The sequence below is a fragment of the Oryzias latipes genome, chromosome 9 (assembly GCF_053564925.1).
Source record: "Oryzias latipes strain Hd-rR chromosome 9, Olatipes_Hd-rR_3.1".
In the NCBI taxonomy this organism is placed as follows: domain Eukaryota; kingdom Metazoa; phylum Chordata; class Actinopteri; order Beloniformes; family Adrianichthyidae; genus Oryzias; species Oryzias latipes.
In genome coordinates, this window is record NC_136245.1 from 33,306,843 (window position 1) to 33,327,978 (window position 21,136).

At 40.9% G+C, this 21,136-nt stretch overlaps 1 protein-coding gene across 4 annotated transcripts in view; it reads right to left on the bottom strand.

Annotated features, from left to right (window-relative positions):
• Window positions 1-21,136, bottom strand: part of col27a1b (collagen, type XXVII, alpha 1b) — a 75,223-nt gene that overhangs the window by 35,079 nt on the left and 19,008 nt on the right. For all 4 annotated transcript variants that reach the window (XM_078953306.1, XM_078953304.1, XM_078953305.1 and 1 more), the window contains exons 6-16: window positions 19,029-19,082; window positions 17,736-17,789; window positions 12,795-12,839; window positions 8,560-8,613; window positions 7,683-7,727; window positions 6,579-6,632; window positions 5,584-5,628; window positions 4,314-4,367; window positions 1,658-1,702; window positions 1,350-1,403; window positions 20-64 (exon numbers count right to left, since the gene is read on the bottom strand). In XM_078953306.1, coding sequence (XP_078809432.1) covers window positions 20-64; window positions 1,350-1,403; window positions 1,658-1,702; window positions 4,314-4,367; window positions 5,584-5,628; window positions 6,579-6,632; window positions 7,683-7,727; window positions 8,560-8,613; window positions 12,795-12,839; window positions 17,736-17,789; window positions 19,029-19,082 — 549 coding nt within the window. The remainder of the gene's footprint in view (window positions 1-19; window positions 65-1,349; window positions 1,404-1,657; window positions 1,703-4,313; window positions 4,368-5,583; window positions 5,629-6,578; window positions 6,633-7,682; window positions 7,728-8,559; window positions 8,614-12,794; window positions 12,840-17,735; window positions 17,790-19,028; window positions 19,083-21,136) is intronic.

The following is a 21,136-nucleotide window of genomic DNA, read 5'->3' on the forward strand; positions in this document are numbered from 1 at the left end:
AAAGTTATCTAGAGATCACCTGATCACCCCTCAGTCCTGCTTCCCCTGGGTTTCCCAGCATTCCCTGAAAGACGAATTAAATAAGATGTCAAAAATACAGTACAGACCAAAAGTTTGGACTCACCTTCCCACTCATTTGAATCAGAAGAGGTGTCCAGACTTTTGGTCTGTAATGTACGATGTTTGTGTTTTTTTTTGCAACAAAGCTATTTCCAAAACCACAGAATTATATATTATTTAGGCTTTACACCCAAACTGTTATTGATGGGACACAAATCCGAGTGAAAACGTTTTCAACAAATTTCATCAGTTAAATTTAGTTTAAAACAAAAAAAAAAAAAAAAATCAGAATCTGCTGCAACCAAACAAAATATGTTACATGTTCACAGAGTCTCACTGGATTCTTGACAGATTTTCAACTATACAAAAAATTACAAACAAAGAAAAATGTACGACAAGCACAAAAAAGAGAATTTTTTATCAGTAACTTTCTATGTAAATAAATAATCAGATTGGGTTCAAACATGACCCCTCCATAGAACCTAAACAGGATTGTTAGTCCCGCCTCTTTATTCATTTTAACCATTGACTGTATATGAGAATTGGATTACGTGACTCCTCCCCCCTGTCGTTCCAAACAGGAAGTACCCGCTGGCTCCAAGAAACCAAAATCCCATTGACTTCTATACAGACATAAACAGCTGTTACTCAGTCATTCTATTGGTCAGAATAACCATTCTTGACCTTATACCTTTTTTTAACATGTTTTTATTCTTTTTTTTTTAATTCTGTTGTTCAAGTTATAAACTGACCAATCAGATGCCTCAATAAAAGTAGGTGGAGCCTGCTTTCCCCCACGTCCAAAATTCAAAACGCTTGATTGACAGATTTTGTGTAACCCACTTTCAAGTGTTAGGGGTGTGGCCTCCCAACAAGATCACTCCTGATTGGTTGCCATAGAACTACTGACCAATTTGGACCAATAACTGACTAAGTCTGCTTCCAGCATGGCAGCATCCATATGGCAAAAAAATGGCAACTGAATTAACTTCATTTGGTTGGAGACAGAAGTGAACCATTTCCTATAAATGACGTCACTCTGACTAAGTCCAGTTCTCGAATACAGTCAATGATTGGTTGGATTTAGGTGACATCATATACTGGAGGATTGGGTCAATCAAAGATTGTATTAAACAGGCTTGAAATGTCAAAAAATAAGCCGAATGGCTTCCTTTATAGAACACGCTTTATCAGTCAGTGGTGGGAACATTTCAAAGAAGTCTCCTAAACGTCTGTTTGATGAATGAAACTTTGTGAAATTAACATCCAATCCAGACCAACAAGTTTACCTGTAGTCCCGGCGGTCCTGGTAGACCCACAGTCCCCACAGGACCCACGTTTCCCTGCAGGAGCCCCACCAGAGACACATTTTCACAGAAATGTACATTTTGATTTCAAAATATGGACAGAATCAAATGAAGCAGTCGTGTCACGTTCAGTCAAAGTGCAAACAGACTGAAGAAAATGGCAAAGGTGCCTGTTTTTGCAAAAGTAAAACAGTTTAGAAAGTGTAGTTTGAACTTTTTTCCATAAGAAAAGAAAAAGGGAATCAAGCACAAAGTTTGATTTATGGAAACTGGCAAAGAACCAAACTCACAGAAAAACCGTTGACTCCACACGGGCCTGGAGCTCCCAGCTCACCCTTGGAGAAAGAAGCCAGCATGAGTTCAAATATTTATACAGCTGACAAAAAAAAAAACTTTCTGCATTTATTCTGCAGATAAACTGTATATTTCTCTGAAAACCTTAGTAAGGGTTTTTTGTCTAACGTCAAGCGAGTGGCCCTACTTGTCTCCAAACCATTTACCCCATCACCCCCCAACACCCCTTCCATCAGCAGCCATCATCACTCCAAGCAGTCCAACAGAGGAGGTGGAGTGGAAACTGCCCAGCAGAGAGGGACGTTCCTGTCACCTCCTTTATCTGCCTATGAGTGAAAGAAAATGAGCTGGAACCTCATTTCTTCTTTGGAGGGGTGGGGGGGGGGGGGGGTGAAGCCTGGATAAGGCTGTCACAGGTCAGATGGTTCCCCTCATCAGTAATGAGAAACCAAAGAAAGAGGAGCCATGAGGAGAGCTGATGCTGGGTGACTGTTTGTTTTGGCTAAAGCGCTCCTCCAATGCAGCCTCACTCTGTGTTTCGCAGCATTTTTAACAAAATAAAACCACTTATGACGAAGTTTTGATTAAAAACATGATGATGTGGGTCTTTATGTCTCACAGAGTGTGAAGATTCAGCTTTATTTACTCATCAAAAACAGATAAAAGCTTACCAAATTCAACCTCTGCTTTGAAAACAAAAAGTATACATTACTGATTAAAATCATAAAGCCACTTAAGCAAATTTGCATTTACCATAAATGGACCTTAACAACAATTCAGCTTCAAAATGCAAAATGAAGAAAGAGAATCAAGAAAGTAAACAGTTTTAGTCGCCAACTTATTGAAAATAACCGTTTAAATGCATGGGCTCCTCATCAGCTGATCAAATGTTTCAGACCACAGACTTTGCACCAAAACCTGCCTTCAGTGGTATTTTCTATCTTCTTAGGCTCTCTTGATATTTAAAAAAGCTGCAATTTTTTAAGAACGTGGCTAAAATGTTGAGCTGGATTAGCAAAGCTTCTCACAACGCACCATCGCTGCTGAGGTTGAATGAAGTAAAACGGTAGTTTTGAATCTGAGGCTTACGGAACAAAACGTGGCAGACCCCCAAAAAAATGTCCCCGGCACTGAGGATCCAAATGGACGGTCCTCGACCCAAATCAAGACCACCACTGGTGCTGACTGTTTCCCAGAAACAATTAGAGAAGGGCTTCAAAAACAAAAAGAGCCTTCAAAGGCCACGCCTCCATCAACGCCACAAAACAAAGACACTCAAGAGTGGAAGAAAGTTCTCTTCTCTGGTGGATGGATGGTGGTGGATGTCCTTCAAGAAGCCTTCTTCACCCCTTGATACCACCTTCCCAAAAGCCTTTGAGGAAACACTTGAATCAGGCAAACCAAAGAAAGTTTCAGAGTGGATCAACGAGAAAGGAGGAGGAGCTGCTCATTATACGGAGTGTTTTGTTTGGACCCTTTCATTTCTGTTTTTTTTTTTTTGTTTTTATTTGTGTGTAGTATGCTCCAACGCTTTTAATTAGCTGATGAACAGCCCATTTCAGTTAAATTGTTATTTTTAACGAAATTGTTTGGCGTCTTGTTCTCTTTTCTTCTTTGTACATTATAAATTTCTGCTCAGAACCTCATTAAAATCCAGCCATGCATGTAATGTATATCTAATGTAAATGTAAGTCCATGCCATTTCTTCACTGGTCTAAAGATTTTGTTCAGGCGCGCATTCTCCCACAGTAACTTCTGTGCAAATTCCTTCAATCAATTCATGACCATTTTCAAAGAAATCCAAAATGCAAAGCCTTGATGCCTAATTGCCTGCGTCATGTTTTAACATTTATCATTGACACGTGAGTTCAGTGCAAAACGTGCAAAAACAAGTAAAACTGCCATCTCAAACAAACATGTGACAATTTTTTACATTATTTTAGACAGAATTGTAATTCTATGAAATTGATTGAATATGTAAATCAATTCTTGTAGGACTTATCTGAATGACTTTGGCAGAAAAGATTCTGAGTCAACGTCAGGATGAGATTTAATGCAATTGTTTCTGCTTTGCAGTTTCCATGACAACAGAAATCCTCAGCAAACATTTTTCCTTTTTACACACAGATGCATTGTTAATATTTAAATGGTAAATAAGTCTTGTTTCTCACCTGACTATATGTAGAAGCTTCATAATTGCACTTGGATTGATTTCAAGCAATTTCAAAAGACAACAAAATATATAAGCATAGCAAATCTATTTGATTCATTAATTCATAAATTGGTTAAAAAATAAAGGAAAATAATGATATTTTCTTAACTATAGACATATCTGCACGTCTAAATCCAGCACTCACACATATGAAACATTGAATCCAATAAAAAATACTGATTGTTAGAGTTTGATTTATCAAAAAAGTGTGATTAATGCAGTTAATTATATAATCCCGCCCACTTAGTTCTAGTTATAATTACCAATCAACAAATCAATCAAATCATGACTAATTAACCTAATTTTTTAATATATCCATGTATAGATATTTATTTTCTTTTGTCTTCTTCTTTTTGATTGCATGAAATCAACCAAAACATAAAGTCCGTTTATTTTTGTGACATTATTTAAAATGCAGAGATACATTCTCAGTCACCTACTGGGTTCCCATCGGGGCCTGGAGGTCCCCTCTTCCCAACAATCCCAGCAAACCCCTGAAGACAAAAAAAAAAAACAACTGGATGGGTCATAGACTGAGTGAGGTTGACACTCAGAATGCTGCACACATTCAGACACAACACATTTTATAACAGCAAGCAGAGGATTAGCTGCTTAGTTAGCACAAACGTTTGTGGATTTCAGCCGAGGAAATCCCATCAAATTCACTCCATGCTTATTCATTTCTAGGGGGTCTGGCAGTAAATTCCGCGGCTGACAGTCTCTGATCAACACGTCTCCATGAAACAGCCAGCAGCCGGCGCACCGAACCCCAGGACCTACCTCAGAGGCTGAATAAAGCTGCTTGGCCCAGGAAGTGCTGACTCGTCCTCTTTTTTTTGGCTGCTTGTAATTCTGTTACAGCACTAGAACAAGAGGCCTGAAACAACCACAAAGCCACGCGCCCAACGTGTGCCAAGGTCAACACGCGACCTGCCACATATCACGGCTGAGCGCCTGCCTGAAGAAGCCGCCGCCGCGGAGAGGAAAATGATCGATGGAGAAGCAGCAGAGATTTCCATCGTTTCCTGCCTGCTAACAGCCAACAGAAGGCTTCATAAAAGGCTTCAGGAGATGTCGGATGAAGGATTGTCTGCATGACAGACTTATTCTTTACAGGGTTAAATAAAAGTAGTAAAATAGCAGTAGGTTCTGCAGAAGGAAGCCTCTAATAGAGCGGAAAACGTTGGCTTTTCTGCAAGGATGGCGAGAACAAGCTGTGTTTTCGAATCACTCTTTAGTTCTAATAAATCTCTTTCCATCACATTCCAACAGAGGAAAACACAGTCTCATCATTTGTCTGCCCAATAGAATAATCTTATCTAGAAAGTATTGCAATGGCAAAATAATCACAATTTAATGAAACGTTTCTTTTTAATAGTTAGACCATTTCTTTTCTTCCCTATTAGCAGATTTCCTGGCTTATTTAAATAAAATCTGTATAAATCTTTTATATTTAAGGTGTCTGTTTTTGCAGTGAGCTGAATCAGAAATGATCAAATTAAAGGACATTTAGTCTACAAGATTAGCTTTCTATTTTTAAGGACGATATGCCTAAAAGAGAGCAACTAGACCACGTCAACATTTCCTTTAATAGACGTAAAGTTTTCCCCTGAACTGTGGAGTCAGTCGGAACGAACATCATGGATCGGTTTGGTCCCACAGATCGCAGGCTGTTGATGTCAGAGAAGTATGTTTAAGGAAAAACTTTACCGGCCTACCCATCTCGCCCTTCTTCCCACGAACGCCAGGTATTCCCTGGTGAGAGAGCAGAGAGAAGAACGGACAGACGCAGACACCAGTGAGAATCTCCAACAGCTGATTTTAATGTGCTAACAAAAAAATGATTTTTAAATATCTAACATTTTACAACAAAAAAAAAACACTAGAGGGGTCAAATTAGAGTTTTTTACTTCATAAATATATATATATATATATTTGTAAATGTCTTTTAGTATCACATCAAACCTAATTTATAAAGCACCATTCATACATAAGTAATACAGAGTGCTTTAGAAAGTAAAAAACTAAAAGCAATAGAAGTCAAATCCGCATTCCATAATGTAAATGATAAAGGAACAAATTAATTGCAAAGTTGATCGGAGTGAAGGAAAACGTAAAATAATTAATAAAATATTAATTACTTTGAAAAAAATTACTTGAATACTTTTAATACTTAAGTACAAATACTTGAAGTCCAGTTGATTCTGTTTATGTTTTACTTTGGCATCAAAGCTCCAAAAATGGTGGAATTTGTTTTCTTTTTGCTCCAGAAAAGAAAATTTAGCATTTTGCTGTATTAACCTCTTGAGATCCGAGCTTTTGTTTGACATCGTTTTTTTTTTTTTTTTATATATTACGTAGTGACAGAGTTGACCCTGGGACAGACTGGCGACCCGTCCAGGGTGTCCCCTGCCTTCGCCCATAAGTGGCCGGGATAGGCTCCAGCAGCCCCGTGACCCCGAAAGGGACAAACAAAAGATAGATGAATGAATGAATGAATGAATGAATGAATGAATGAATGAATGGTGACAGGGCTCCAGGTAATCAGAATGAACTACACTGAAACCCACAACGTGATGTCCTCGTGTGTAGACGCCAGGTCTCAAGAGGTTAAACTCAGAATAGCATCTGCCACACCTGTCTCCATAGCAACAAGAAAATAAAATTCTAAATGTAGCTATTATGTTACATAACCTTATACTTACTCTCTCCCCATCGGGACCAGGAAAACCAGAAAGGCCAGCAACGCCAATGTGACCCTGGAGCCATGAATAAATGATGAGAAGGAAATGTGACGGACACCTTCTGGGACTGCTCAGTCACAGGGAATTCTCAGCTTCCTGGTCCTGTAGTCCTGCCAGCTTTTCAGTGACAGTGCAGTTGGAGAACCACGCCTTGAAGCAAGTGTATATGCCCATGGACTGCATGGTGCTGGCTTCCACGATGTAGTCCAAGGGCACATACCCTCGCACCAGGGATCTCTGAAGATCCGTCCTGTCCACCGGAAAGCGCTTCCAAGTGCAGCTCTGTAGAATTATAGTCACCGACATTTGACCTCAAAAGCCACCCGTCACTGTGATCCATGAGTTACCGGGGGCAGCCGAGTGGCATTTATGGCTAAGGCTTTTTGGAGCGCCCACAGTCGTTAGACGGGCAAGTTTTTCGCACTTCTTTACGGAGGAGAAAGTATAGCTGTGTTTCTTTAGGGAGGGAGCACAACAAGAACACAAAATAGAGAAAAACTTACATACATTTAAAGAATATACCCCTTGTGCTATCTTGCGGGGTCCAGATGACCCCACCTTTACATTGAGGTGTTCTCCCTACCATGATAAAGGTGGATAAAGGTGGAAAGATTTCATGTAATCCATGGACACCAGTGAAGATCACAAATCATTGAAGAAAAAAGGTTCAGCGCACTGTCTAGTGGGTCTAGATGACCCCACTCCCAACGGTAACCCCTGTGCTATCCTAGGCACTTTAACATTGGGAGTTGGGTCATCTAGACCCACTAGACAGTGCTCTGAACCTTTCTTCTTCAATGATTTGTGATCTTCACTGGTGTCCATGGATTACATGAAATCTTTCCACCTTTATCCACCTTTGTCATGGTAGGGAGAACACCTCAATGGAGGGGGGGGGGGGGGGGGGGGTGTCATCTAAGATAGCACAAGGGTTAATGTTCCTTGGAGGCACGTTAACGTTGGGAGTGGGGTCATCTAGACCCCACCAGATAGCACAAGGGATGCATGTACATTGTATAAAACATCATCTCATTTTACTGCAAAAGGAATAAAGGATCTGCTCACCCTGAGTCCTTGTGGCCCCATTCTTCCTACAGGTCCAGGTAACCCCTAACATGAAAGACGACATAAAGTGATATCGTTCATGCTCTGACAGCCGAGAGGAACCCGAAAGAATCAGCTGACGGGAGCAGGTATAGGATGGGAATTGCAGTAATTACACGCTGTATCAACAACCACGTCTTTGAGCTGGGATTTTATCCACAGCTGAGGTTTAGCATCCCAACATGAACCGCTAGCGGTAGGGCGACTACAACCTAACCGTCACGCGGCGTCCACAGAACCCCACAGAGGAAAGACAGGGTTCCAGGTCTGGACTCTGGAGCGTCCTAAACACTCAAAGATTGAAGCAAAGGAAGCTTCTGGATCGCAGCTGAAAGTGATCGGAGAACAGACTTTAGCCATTTTTTTCTAAATGTAACAAAACCAGATTGAATGTGAGCGATGGGGCGGAAGCTTATTTTCCCCCTGTGGGGAAACATAAGTCAGACTTTTATTACCTTTCCTTTCTTCAAGGTGCTGCGCAGAACTGTTTATATTTTTTTTTTGACCTTTCATTTCCCCACTAGATGAGAAGCATCTGTCGTCTCATTCCACTACAGGTGATCCTCTGCTTCTGCTGTGACCTCAGTTCTAACATCGATCTGCTGCAAACTTTAACTTATATTCACAAACTAGATGCTAGTTTGGTGCAGCTTTATCTTCTACTTACCCACAAAAATTTTATTTTTTCTAAAGGCAGATTGTTTATTTTCTATCTCATTTTTATTCTGAAATAAGCAAAATAACAGTTTTTCTCTCTTTTTTATTTTTTTACATTGGTAGTCTGTCTGTGTTCCAGCTTAATCAGCACAGCAACACTGGATTTACTGATTTACTGCACCTGCCTGCCAGGATAGCCTTTGGCTCCGGGACTTCCATCATCTCCTCGATCCCCCTGCGAAGACGAAGACGGAGCAGAAATCAGCTCCAGGAGGGGAAACCACCAAACACAGGAGGAATTAGGATGGAGGGAATGGTTCCAGTGGTTTCTATGGAAGACTCGCAGACTTACGGTGGCCCTCAAGTGCAAATCATATCAACGCAAAAGCACATTAAAGATCACAATGACAATTTAATAAAGGAAAAACAAATACTGCATTTTAGCAATGAAAATGGGGGAAAAAACTGAGAAAAAACCCTCAAAAATCAATGTGAAATGTTAAAAACGAGACAAAAAGAAAACAGAAAAGGCGGGTATCACTGACTGGATGAGGATGCTTGATTTTTGAGGTTTGTATTATACTAAGGTCGGGGTGAATACTGGATTCTGATTGGCTGCTGGGTGTGAATTAAAAAGTGATGATGAACACCTAGAAAAGAAGTTCTGGTCGTCTTTGAAACAAACGTTTACTTCAGCTTTGAAAGACTTAAAACCACTGAAAACAACATTCAGTACGTTTGCAAACGCAGTAGTTAAATCTACCTCTACAATTTGATCAATTATAGAATAATAATAATTATATTATTATTATTATCAATTATATTATCAATTATAGAATAATAAATTATAGAATAATTCTAAAAATGGATTTATCGTGACCATTTCCAGTTTAAAAATCGTGTTACCCTTGATATTTACACAAACTAACTTCCTAGTAACTTTTCAGTAAAAGGTCAAGACTTTTTTACGACAGTAAATCTTGAATTTGCTGGTTAATCATTTGATTTTAACAAATGTATTATTTGAAGCGTCATCTCCACCTTTCTTTACTTTTTACATAAACTTTTCAAGCAGAAGTTTTGTTCGTGACTGGCGAGCGGCACTGTTCAAGAAACAGACTTTAAATGATTTGACTCCAAACAGTAAAAACAAATTTAGCAGCAGGACAGAAGTTTAGAAGAAAACATTCATTTCATTTTTGAGACAAATGGGTGTTAAAATGTGCAATTCTGGTTGTACTTTAAAGCGTTTGTGGTCTTAAAATAGTTACAGTGCACCTAAAATAGGACATATTTGGGGGGGGGGTGTATAAATATTACTACGTTAAAGAAATAAAACTTTTTTTAGCAAAATCTGCTAAAAAAAAGTTTATCGCCAATTTTAAGATTTAATTAGTCTTAAAAGAGCAGAACATCACAACTTGATTTAAGAAATGTCACCTACAGACAAATTCAATAGTTCTGTTTGCGAGGATTGTGCACTTTGGTTTGGACTTCGTGACTTCTTCTCTGGTCTTGTCATGTTCTGTTTTCACAGCAGGTTCAGGCTGATGAGCCACAGCTGTCTTCATTTCAGCTAATTGTCCTCAGTGGATTTAAGTGTCTGGGTTTTTTCAGTTCTTGCTAGTCAGATCATCTGCATTTTGTTTCTCTGTGGGTTTATTTAGTTTGCTGGGTTCTATTCTATGCCACCAGGTTTGGCAGATTATGTTTTGTTTTACTTGACACAAGCAAAAAAGGTTTTTTGTTTTTAATTTGTTCTGATAATGTAAAGCTTTTTATTTAAAAAAAAAACAGCTTGTATTAAATAAAGTTTGGGTTCTTTAGGGAGAGCGGCGCCTCTACAAATGCAGAAATAACCATGCTTTTATTCCACTAAAGGGGGCGTAGCCACATGCTGCTGCCAGCACTCCGACACAGATTCAACTCTAGTCTTTACATCCTCAACCACAACACATGAACCAGAAAAACAAAAACACTCAGGGGTTTCTGCTCAGCTTCTCTGTAGGTTTTAAACCTCCTGAATTCAATCTGGAGGTTTTGATGCCTTTCCAGCATCTCCTCAATTAAGGACTCACCATTCCTCACCATTGAATACGGTTCCAACTGTCTGGTTTCAGGTCGTCACACAAAGTCTCACTCCGATAAAGTCTTTTTGAAAATACGCTCCAAGTGGTCTTTCAACTATGATTAGGCCTTTTTAGCTCAGATCAAAAAGCTCTCCCTTTCTAGGACGTAGTTTCTGCAGAGCGGTTGGAGTTCATTAGAAGTTTGTTTCTGGGTTGTGGGTGGGATTGCTCAGAGCCAGCAGTCTCTCAGCAATCCCACCTGTTGCAGGGACGTTGTGGCCCACCCAGCGCATTTCCTTACATCACAAATATGTTCTTTTTCAAATGGCATCTTGTCTTCTATTTTACGATTTAAGTAAAGAATCACTCAGAAATGCAATTTTCCTCTAAATGTTCTTTATATTAATTGGTTTCAGTGAAAACCCCAAACAAGATCAGACAGAAATGTGCACATACAGTTCAAGGTTCAAGGCATAAAAAGACACTTTTTTGCTAAGTCTGGGTATAAATGCGCTTTAAGGGGAGCGTACGGTCATTGGTGGTCTAAGAAAAGTCATATCTCCACACTGCATAGCACGTGTTGACACAAAGTCAATCAATCGATTGGAGAAATGATGAATAACAAGACATTTTTAGCTGTCATAGTTACTATTCAGTCGACATGAGAGAACACATTAATCAAATGTTTACTCCATAATACTGTTAAACCCTCTGAAATGGCTCTCTGTCTTTCAACTGCTGACTTTTCCTATAGAAATATGGAAAGAAAAACACAAATAAACGCCAATCAAATCAGATCACCAGTTTTCTTCTTCTTAAATTTCACAAAGTGGATCATCCTAATAAGAAATCAAAGTTCATTTGGATGAAAACACCAAAGGTCTGGAGTATGGCTTGTGTTTGACAGAAAACTGTTCCTGTTTAGCATGTCAGCTATTACCAGTGAACCTACCAGCTACTAAATAATGAGTCATCAGTACGTTCCACCCACTTTGCTGTTTTTGGCACTGTGCTTTTTTTTTTAAATATAATTTTCCTTATTCTTCAAACCAAACAATATAAAAAAAGGAAGCAGACTTCAGCGAGTCAAACAGCAAAACCAACAGCCCCCTTCCTGTTTTAGCTTGTTTTGTTTAGAACATTTAATAGTTGGTCAACTCCAGGAAACGGCAGCGCTGCAAAGAAAAACACGAGGCCTTTCTGTTGCACGCAGCACATTCCTGTGAACGATTTGACGTGGGGTCTGGACTCATGCAGGAGGGAGAGGAGGAGGAGGAGGAAGTGAAGATGAACGACCTTGTGACATCCAAACTATTTAGTCCACTTGCACATCTGCCAAAACTCACTGGAGCTGCTTTCCCACTATAGATGTGTGCACACAGATGTGTGCGCTCAGCAAGCGCACTCTGCAACACTTTGGTGTGTGTTTTTTCCTCTGCTTTGTTACCATAAACAGGAAGACAGTAATGAGGAAACCGCAGTTTCTCTGTCTGTCTGAGGTTTAATTCAAAAGGAAAAACGCATTATTCTATAAGAGTTTAGGACAATTTCTCCTGCAAACTTTTCAGGGACAAACAAGTGAAGTAGCTCTGAAATATAACTGAGTACACTGACTTGGTACAAAAGTTTAACACTCTCAAAAAAACAGAAGATACAGAATCTCCTGCAGTAAATTTGTCCCAACTCTCCTTACAGGAGGATTTGGGCTGTCGGCGGGTGAAAAATGGCCAAACTATGCATGTGACCCGTACAAAATAGGAACAAATGTTCATGCACATTTGCATTTTCTCTGAACCAAAAAGGCAAGCAGTATCAGAGCTATCCAGCCGTACAGTTTAGATCCAGATTCCAGCTCAGATAAAGACCTTATTGGATCGATTTGTCTGCAGGCGGATGCATCAGAGTAAAGCAGAGCAGTAAGACTTTGGCCCGCCCATCGCTGTTTCTACGTCACAACTGAGAGCTTTTTTTTTTTACTGGATTTTTTTTTTTATCTATTCTTAATTCATCAAGATTTGAATAAAAGAAATACTCAGAAACTAAACCTAAATTCCTTTATAAATGTCCTCCATGATGAGAAAATATTACAGGGACATGTTAAAAACACAACTTTTATTGGAGTGGGTCTTTAAGGTGGTCGCAAGAGCCACAAGACAACTGCAAGTCAGACGTGCGCTCCCCTATAGAAGATCTCTGCGTCCCTCCATGAGCCCGGACACCCCAAAAACCTATGCTACCCATATGGGTCAACCACCCATTTCATGCTGCTTTATTTGCATTCATATTCATGAAATAAAAAAGAATCAAGGGATTGAAATGCATCAAACTTTTTGAGTAAAGCACTTACAGGTTCTCCTGGGAGGCCGGCTGGACCCGAGTGGCCTTTTTGTCCCTGTCGATGGAGGAAAAACAGCAAAAGATCAGAACAAAACTGCTAAACTTAACAAACCTATAATGTTGCAGTCCTGACTATCACTGTGAAATGGTACAGTCCTGTCCAGATTCAGGGGGCAAATATTCAGATTAAAGTACTTTGGAATGATTTAAATGCCAGCTTGCTGTATTTGATTGAAATCTTTACTTTTTTTTGTTTGTTTTTTTTGTTTCTGCTTTTAATTTTCACCTTCTGTTTTGCTGTAGTCTTGAAAAGGAAGCCTCTTGGATGCAAGTCGAAAATTGTCTGACAGGGAAATATCATCTTCATGTTCATGCTGCCTGGAGGGAAGATTATGTTGTTTAGGCTCAATGATATTTTACAATCATGACCATCACTGTCAGCACTGCAGGGGCTCCAATTAAGATGCAAGATTTTTCAGCTTATAACTCTGCTTTGTCTACAAAAAAACAGCAAACGTCAATCAAAAATCTAATCAGCTTGGTGAGAACGACTCTGCGGGAAAGGCTACCTTAAGAGCGGTGAAACTGAAAGACGACTCATCACAACTGCTGCCTGCTCAATTTATAATTTCTACAAAGAGAAGAAAGCAGCTCCTATTTATTATTGCAGCACAGCTTAGCTTTGTGTTGGTCTAATCAATGCCACGTCTGCACTCTGGGAAAACAATTCCCAATTGTTTTGCATTAATAAAACCAGTAAAGCAATTAGGGAGTAACACACTGAAACCTAAAGGGGTAATTGATGGTCATTGTCATGGCCCGTTATCTCCAATGAGCATGCCAGCTGGAAACAAAATATATTAATTTTGTTGCAATCAAGGCCTGCAGCGGCGCAGAAAGAGTTGTGGAAAGTCATCTCTGAACGATGGACGAGGCTGTACTCTCAAATGGAAAGTCATCAACCACCAGCTGCGTTGGCCTGTCAGCCGCAGAACCAGCAACCAGCAGGAGGTGAGGGGGGGGGGGCATAATGACTTCAAAGTAAACAAACAAGTGTCTGTAGAAAGCGCCGTCGAGCATGGAGTCGGTGTTTGAGTTGGAGAATAACTGAATGACAACACCGACCTCAAGGTTAATTTTAAGCACTGCTTTCTCTTAGACAGAAGGACATTGGTTAAAGCAAAGAGCTACACATCAGCAGAGGATCACAAAACCCATCCCTCCATCTCCTCTTGCTTCAGTCTTAGGCATGTGAATCCACCAGGGGCGTGGACCTGTACAGGTTCTGTGGAGGCTCTTGCAGAAGAACCATCCCATCTTAAGGGGAGTGCAGGTGTGTCTTGCAGCAGCTTTGAGGCTTATTTGACCATGAAAATGGAACGTACCATTGTTGTGTGAGTAAAGTAAATTCTGAAGGATTCTTAGGCTAGTGGAAGCTACTGACCGCGGGCGGATGCTGTACGTACGGAGTGTGCAGGTGATACGTAAGTGTCCGTAGAACACCTGTAGGATGTCCACACCAAACTACACACTAACTGTTTAGTTTTCTCATTTTTAACATTCACTTATCACGTGAATAGCACTGTAAAGGATTTACCCCGTACTTGCCCTTGCGTGTTATACAGGTATCAACATGCTCAGAGAAAAAAATGTGCACAAACATTTTCTCTCTACGGGTTCACTCAGCGGTCTACAACCTTGACTTTTCCCGCAGGTCTGCTGCTTGCCCCGCAGCAGGTTTGACCATTTTTCACCCCCCAGACAGCCCGTATCGACTATTGTATCGTATGGTGCCCGTGAGGACTAAGATTTTATCTGGGACCGGGTTTGCTAGGGGTGCAGCTGAAGCAGAGGGACTCAGACTCAGTCTCAGTCCTACGTCTTCCCTGGTGGGAAGACGTAGGACTGGAGGCATCCAGAAGACATGTCTGATCCACCGCTACTAGCCTCTCAGTGGGGAGTAGCAGCTCTACTCTGACCTCCTCCAAGGTGAAAGACTTCCTCACCCCAACTTCGAAGGAGCACCCAAAAAAAGCCCTCCAGAGGCATCAGATGGTTTGTCAGGATGACTTTGAAACCAACCATTAAACTCTCCCCATGGCTTCCCCAAACTACGAGCATTTGCCTCTGTAACTTGTGTCGCTTGGACAACCAATGTTTTGGTTGAGACAGCCAAGCTCGATGGGACTCGACCGGCTTGACGCCATCCTTTACTTCCAGCGTCCATCACAGAGTTTGTGGACCTTACAGCCACAGTTTTGAACAACTGGAGGTGGAAAGCTTGGTCCACTCAGACTCAAAGGCTCCAGCCTCCTTCTGTGCCCGCCTTTAAGTTCTCTCAGACGTGGGATTTGAAGCTCAGTCCAACAGTGGGCTCAGACAGACGTCCTCCAGTGACTCCAGTAAGTTTGGGCCTGAAGAGTCTGCTCCTCCCCCAGCAGAACCAACTCACCTCCAGGTAGTGATTGATTAAAGCTCCTCCTACCTAGAGTTTCACACACACTGATGGACACCCCTGTGCTCGTTCATTAATTTTAATTCCCGAACGTCTCATTTTACTGGCTTAGACGTAAAAACAACAGCATTTGCTTGAGGCTGCTTTGCTGTATCTAAAACAAAGGCATCCATTTCACTATTAAGGCTTGTTTTAATAAGTTTAGCCATAGGTAAACCAAGAACGGATGTGCTGCAAGGTTAGAATAAGGAGCAACTCTTGATCTTACTCCTTCCACTTCCTACACTGGGGAAATAACAGCGTTTTGTAACCAAAAAATTAGCCTGAAAAGGACCATAAACAGAGAAACTGGCTTGCTTCATTTTGTTCTTGTTGCGATCAGTGCAGCTGCAAATGAGCATTTCTTTCATCATCTGTTTTCAACTTAAGGCTCAGTTAAGGAAAATCCTACGTTTATAAGCAATCAGAGCATTTCATTGAATAAATCTGAGCAGAAATATTGTGTCATAGCTCAGAGCTTGTCCCTGATTATAACAAATACTCTCAAAGCCAAACACAACGACAGAGGGCAGATTAAAGTTTCTCCAACGGCGTCGGCACACAGAGTGAAGCCAGATGATGACACACAACGACGCCTCTGCTCTGTTGTGTCAGCCTCCTCTGTAATTATGTTTTGTTTTTATCTGACAGCGAGTGTACACCGCAATCCGAGTTTTAGGAAGCCAATGCTCCTCACACAGAGACATACTAAAGCAGGAGCTTTGGCCCGTTGGAGCAGTCAGCAGAGAGTATTAAAAACATAAATCCAGAGGCCAGATGTTTCCACGGAGAGCCAAGTTCCACTTAGGCTTTGAAAATGTTCTGTTTGACACAAAGATAGCAAAGTCAGGGATTCGGCATTGGTTGATGCTCTTTCAAAAGAAAGAAAAATGGGAACTTGGACCAACTAAACTCTGCCGCTAACAAGCAGATCAATGCAGCATCTCCCAGGTTTACTTGGTTACATCTGATACATCACTGTTTTACCCAGACTTCCTGTTTCCCCAAAAGGCAATCCTCCAGTCTCTTACGTTCAATGTTCTGCACAAAATGCAAACATTAATGAAGAAAGTTTTATTAAAAAAAGGGAAGAGGAAACCCTAACTGAAGGGTTTTGGACATAACAATCTGTGCTGGCGATCCACATTAGGCAATAGTCTCCTCGGCATTTGGGTTTGACTCACACATAGATGAGTCCCCACCTACTTTACTGTGCAAACATCTGACTGACTCCCAGGAAACTTTCTATTCCATCTTTACACATTTCCTTCAGTGAGGAAAGCCTTTTCTCTGGCAGACGGCCACAAACTGCAGAAAACTCAGATTGAAGCAGATCAAGTTTCATTGGTGCCCCCCAGGGAGAAAAAACAGGAGGGGGTTATTGGTGGGAAAAAATCATTGCTTTCCCTCCCCCATCAAATGTAAAAGGATAACAAGTCAGTGTGGAGTGTCATTCAGTAAGCTCATTGATACAGTAAATGCTTTGATGAGCATTAAGTGACTCTCAGCTGCTTCCCGGGTTTGCATGACTTGTAAATTTGTTGCTGTGTTTATTGATCTTTTAATTTCATTTTTATATTTCATATTTCGTATTAACCCATTCTAATTAATATTCTAGGTGTTTTAGACTTTATTTAGATAGATTTTATTTATTTAGATGGATAGATATGATATTTCATTTGGTGTTGTTTATATGAGGATTTACCCAATTCTAAGTATTAGAAAAAAAAGGCTACAAGCTAAACGTGACAACTGACGGGTGTACTTATAGCTGCAAACCAGACAGAGCAGGAAGTCCCAGCAGGCTCACGAACACTTGACACTTTTAATTACTGAGAGGGAATTGGGGGAAAAAGGCCAGGACTGAGACGCAAAAGAACACTCAGCTGCAAAACTTCACTTTCTGTCAGCAAAGTGACATGCAGACAAACCCAGACAAAGAAGATCCGGAGTGGAACCAGAACACAGAACTAACCCACAGAATTTTTCATAAGGAGAAAAGATGACATCAACTTTTGAGGAGCATCTAAAACATTCAACCCACTGATGTCCCATAACCCTCTTTTTCCCCTTCAACCTATCCAAGCTCTGCAGATTTGGTGATGCACCTAATCTTCACGTCTTTGTTGATCCATCCCACCTGGGAGTCAGAATCCTGGTGTACTTCTCCACGCCTGAATCCATTTTGACTTCTTTTACCAAACAACATCTCAAAGCTCCATCCTGAAGATGTTTTCCACCCCCTTTTGGGAGACAGGGGGGGTTCGCTTTCAAAAACACTTTTGATCATTGGAGCTGGAGCTGAAGATCACAAATGTTCTCCTCGAAGTGCAAGTTTTAGTTCCACACAAGCAGATAACATGAACTTTCATTCATTTAGGCTCCATAACCCAAACTCACTTAACCAACCCAACCATCATGGGTCCATGGTTTGGTGCAATTTGTAGTTATTTTTACCTTTCGTCCGTTATGTCCAGGTGGTCCAGGGGGGGCGACGATACCAGGTTCCCCCTTGAAACAAAGAACCAGGTTGTTAACAGGGTTGTAAGGACAAAATCCAGCCGATTTTTTCTTAGAAATCCATAGTGTAAAGTTATGGCAGCAACAGTTGGGGGCAGACTTCTTTGCCTCCAAACACATTTTGTCTTTCCCCTCATGAGATGCACACTGTGAAAGCATAAAACTTCAAGTATTTTAGTCTACTTTCTAGTTTAAATATCATATTACACTAGATACGAGACAACACTAACTTACAAGTAGCTTTTTATACTACAAAAAGGAGTACGATGTAAATTCAAGACTATAGATCAGAGGTTTGATTGTCTATATGTGATTAGTCTTGTTTTATGAGAATCAACCTGCTTGATTTAAGGAAATTGAACATTTTTATTAGACTTATAACACATTAAGAAGACATTTAACAACCGCAGCACAGACGTTTGAAAGTATTCGGATCCTGCTGAATCCCCTTTTGTGGGTAAAAGGGTTGCTGGAGCCTATCCCAGAAAGTGTGCACCCTTCACAGGATGCTGTCAAATGGCCACACAGTAAACATACATTTACAAATTATTTTAAGACAGATGTATCTTAAAATGTGTCTTTATGGTATTATTTGAAATCTTGCTTTAAAAATACGGCACATCCCAACCTTTCGTAAGAAATTCTTCTAGCTCCATTGACAGATGTTTTTACCTTGTAATGAATTTGAAAATCTAATATTTTACATTTGAACTTGTTTTGAGAAGCACTTCTTTTTTCACTGCAAGGATTTGTGCAACATCAACATAAAAAAAACCAAAAACACTTAAACTTTCTCCCTAACTTTTCTTGTTTGAGTTCCTGTGACTCTTTGCTCATTCAGCAGAGACACTTTTTTATTATTAAAGGATACACAAAAAACAGAAATGTGGACAGACTGATTCTGGGTTTGGCCTGTATAATTAGCTCTGACCCTTCTTTTTCATTTTAAACATTTAGACTTGACATGAGCCCAATTTATTGACGAGAACTTGCAATGTTTTTCTTTTTTTTCTTCTCAATAATAATAATTATCATGAGCGGAGTTTTTCGTGGGCACTCAAGAGAAAAGGTTTGAAGGATGAACTTTGAGAGAACAAAGTCTCTAGTAGTCTGGTAGGACTTAAAAGTTACTGTCAAGATACTAATAGGTGTGATATCTTTGTTTTAAAGTTCTATAATGAGGGCATTTCTAATAGATTCCGATCTGAAGTAACAAACAGATGTTTGTACTTTTTGTCCTTTTGGAGCTCGGCCAGGAGAAAGTCCAGGGTCTCCTTTGTGTCCCTGGAAGACAAATGATCATAGTATTTATTTACTCCACAGAAACACATAAACATATAATTAAATATATATAACATATAATCGAAGTTAACACAGACTTTATTCTAACAAGCAGCAGGAAGTTACAACAGTTTATTGAAAAATCTGTTTGATTCATTTACACAAATGTCCTTGTGTCAAATGTCTGTGTGTGATACAGTTTACAGCACGGACACGGAGCGATATTGTGTACATTCTTCTCCCTTTTCGGGCAGCGTCACTCCAGTCACAGCACTCTGGATCAGAACTGCTTACTGGAAATGTTTAAGAGGTGTTTTGACAAAATGGGACAAATGTGAATGTTGGAGAAAAACTTTTATTGTGAAGTGCTCACAATTACACAGTTTGAGCTATTTTTTATCAGAGTAAAGAGGTTTATGTAACGCTAAAAACCCACCATCTAAAGAACATAAAGTCCTTGAAATGTTCATTTTTTAACTGTAAGCTGCAGCTAGACAAATTCTTGTGAGAGAACTTCCTGACTTATTTTCTCAAATTCTTTACGGAAAAGATAGGATTATCCTTTCTTCATCCCGCAATGGGAAATTCCTGGTATATATCGAAAAGTTCAAGGATTTGAAGGAGCAAAAGTCATATCTGGGAAAAGCTGAAAGAGCTGAACATTTGAATAGTTGAATGGTTGAAATAGATGAAAAATAGTAGAATTCAGTTCAGTTCTAGAGCAGTTCTAGGTTCTAGCGCAGTCCTCGGTTCAAGAGCAGTCCTCGGTTCTGGAGCAGTCCTCTGTTCTAGAGCAGTCCTCGGTTTTAGAGCAGTCATCAGTTCTAGAGCAGTCCTTGGTTCTGGAGCAGTCCTCGGTTCTAGAGCAGTCCTCTGTTCTAGAGCAGTCCTCAGTTCTAGAGCAGTTCTAGGTTCTAGAGCAGTCCTCTGTTCTAGAGCAGTCCTCAGTTCTAGAGCAGTTCTAGGTTCTAGCGCAGTCCCCGGTTCAAGAGCAGTCCTCGGTTTTAGAGCAGTCATCAGTTCTAGCGCAGTCCTCGGTTCTAGAGCAGTCCTCTGTTCTGGAGCAGTCCTCGGTTCTAGAGCAGTCCTCTGTTTTAGCGCAGTCCTCGGTTCTAGAGCAGTCATAAGTTCTAAAGCAGTCCTCGGTTCTAGAGCAGTCCTCTGTTCTAGCGCAGTAATCGGTTCTACAGCAGTCCTCGGTTTTAGAGCTGTCTTCGGTTCTAGAGCAGTCCTCGGTTCTGGAGCAGTCCTCTGTTCTATAGCAGTCCTCGGTTCTATAGCAGTCCTCGGTTCTAGAGCAGTCCTCAGTTCGAGAGCAGTCCTCTGTTCTGTAGCAGTCCTCGGTTTTGGAGCAGTCTTTGGTTTTAGCGCAGTCCTCGGTTCTGGAGCAGTCCTAGGTTCTAGAACAGTCCTCGGTTCTAGCGCAGTCCTCGGTTCTAGAGCAGTCCTCAGTTCTAGCGCAGTCCTCTGTTCTAGCACAGTCCTCGGTTCTAGCGCAGTCCTCGGTTCTAGCGCAGTCCTCGGTTCTAGAGCAGTCCTAGGTTCTAGAGCAGTTCTCGGTTCTGGAGTAGTCCTCGGTTCTAGCGCAGTCCTCGGTTCTAGAGCAGTCCTCTGTTCTAGAGCAGTCTTCAGTTCTAGAGCAGTTCTAGGTTCTAGCGCAGTCCTCGGTTCAAGAGCAGTCCTCGGTTCTGGAGCAGTCCTCTGTTCTAGAGCAGTCCTCGGTTTTAGAGCAGTCATCAGTTCTAGCGCAGTCCTCGGTTCTGGAGCAGTCCTTGGTTCTGGAGCACTCCTCGGTTTTAGAGCAGTTTTCGGTTTTAGCGCAGTACTCGGTTCTAGAGCAGTCCTCGGTTCTGGAGCAGTCCTCGGTTCTAGAGCAGTCCTCGGTTCTAGAGCAGTCCTCGGTTCTGGAGCAGTCCTCGGTTCTAGAGCACTCCTTGGTTCTGGAACAGCGTTGCTGCTGCAGTTTTTAAGTTTTTGACTCCACTGTCTCAAACATTCTGTTTGTGTTGTTTTAGAAAATGGAAAGGAATTCAGATCGTAAACATTTTCGTGTGCAG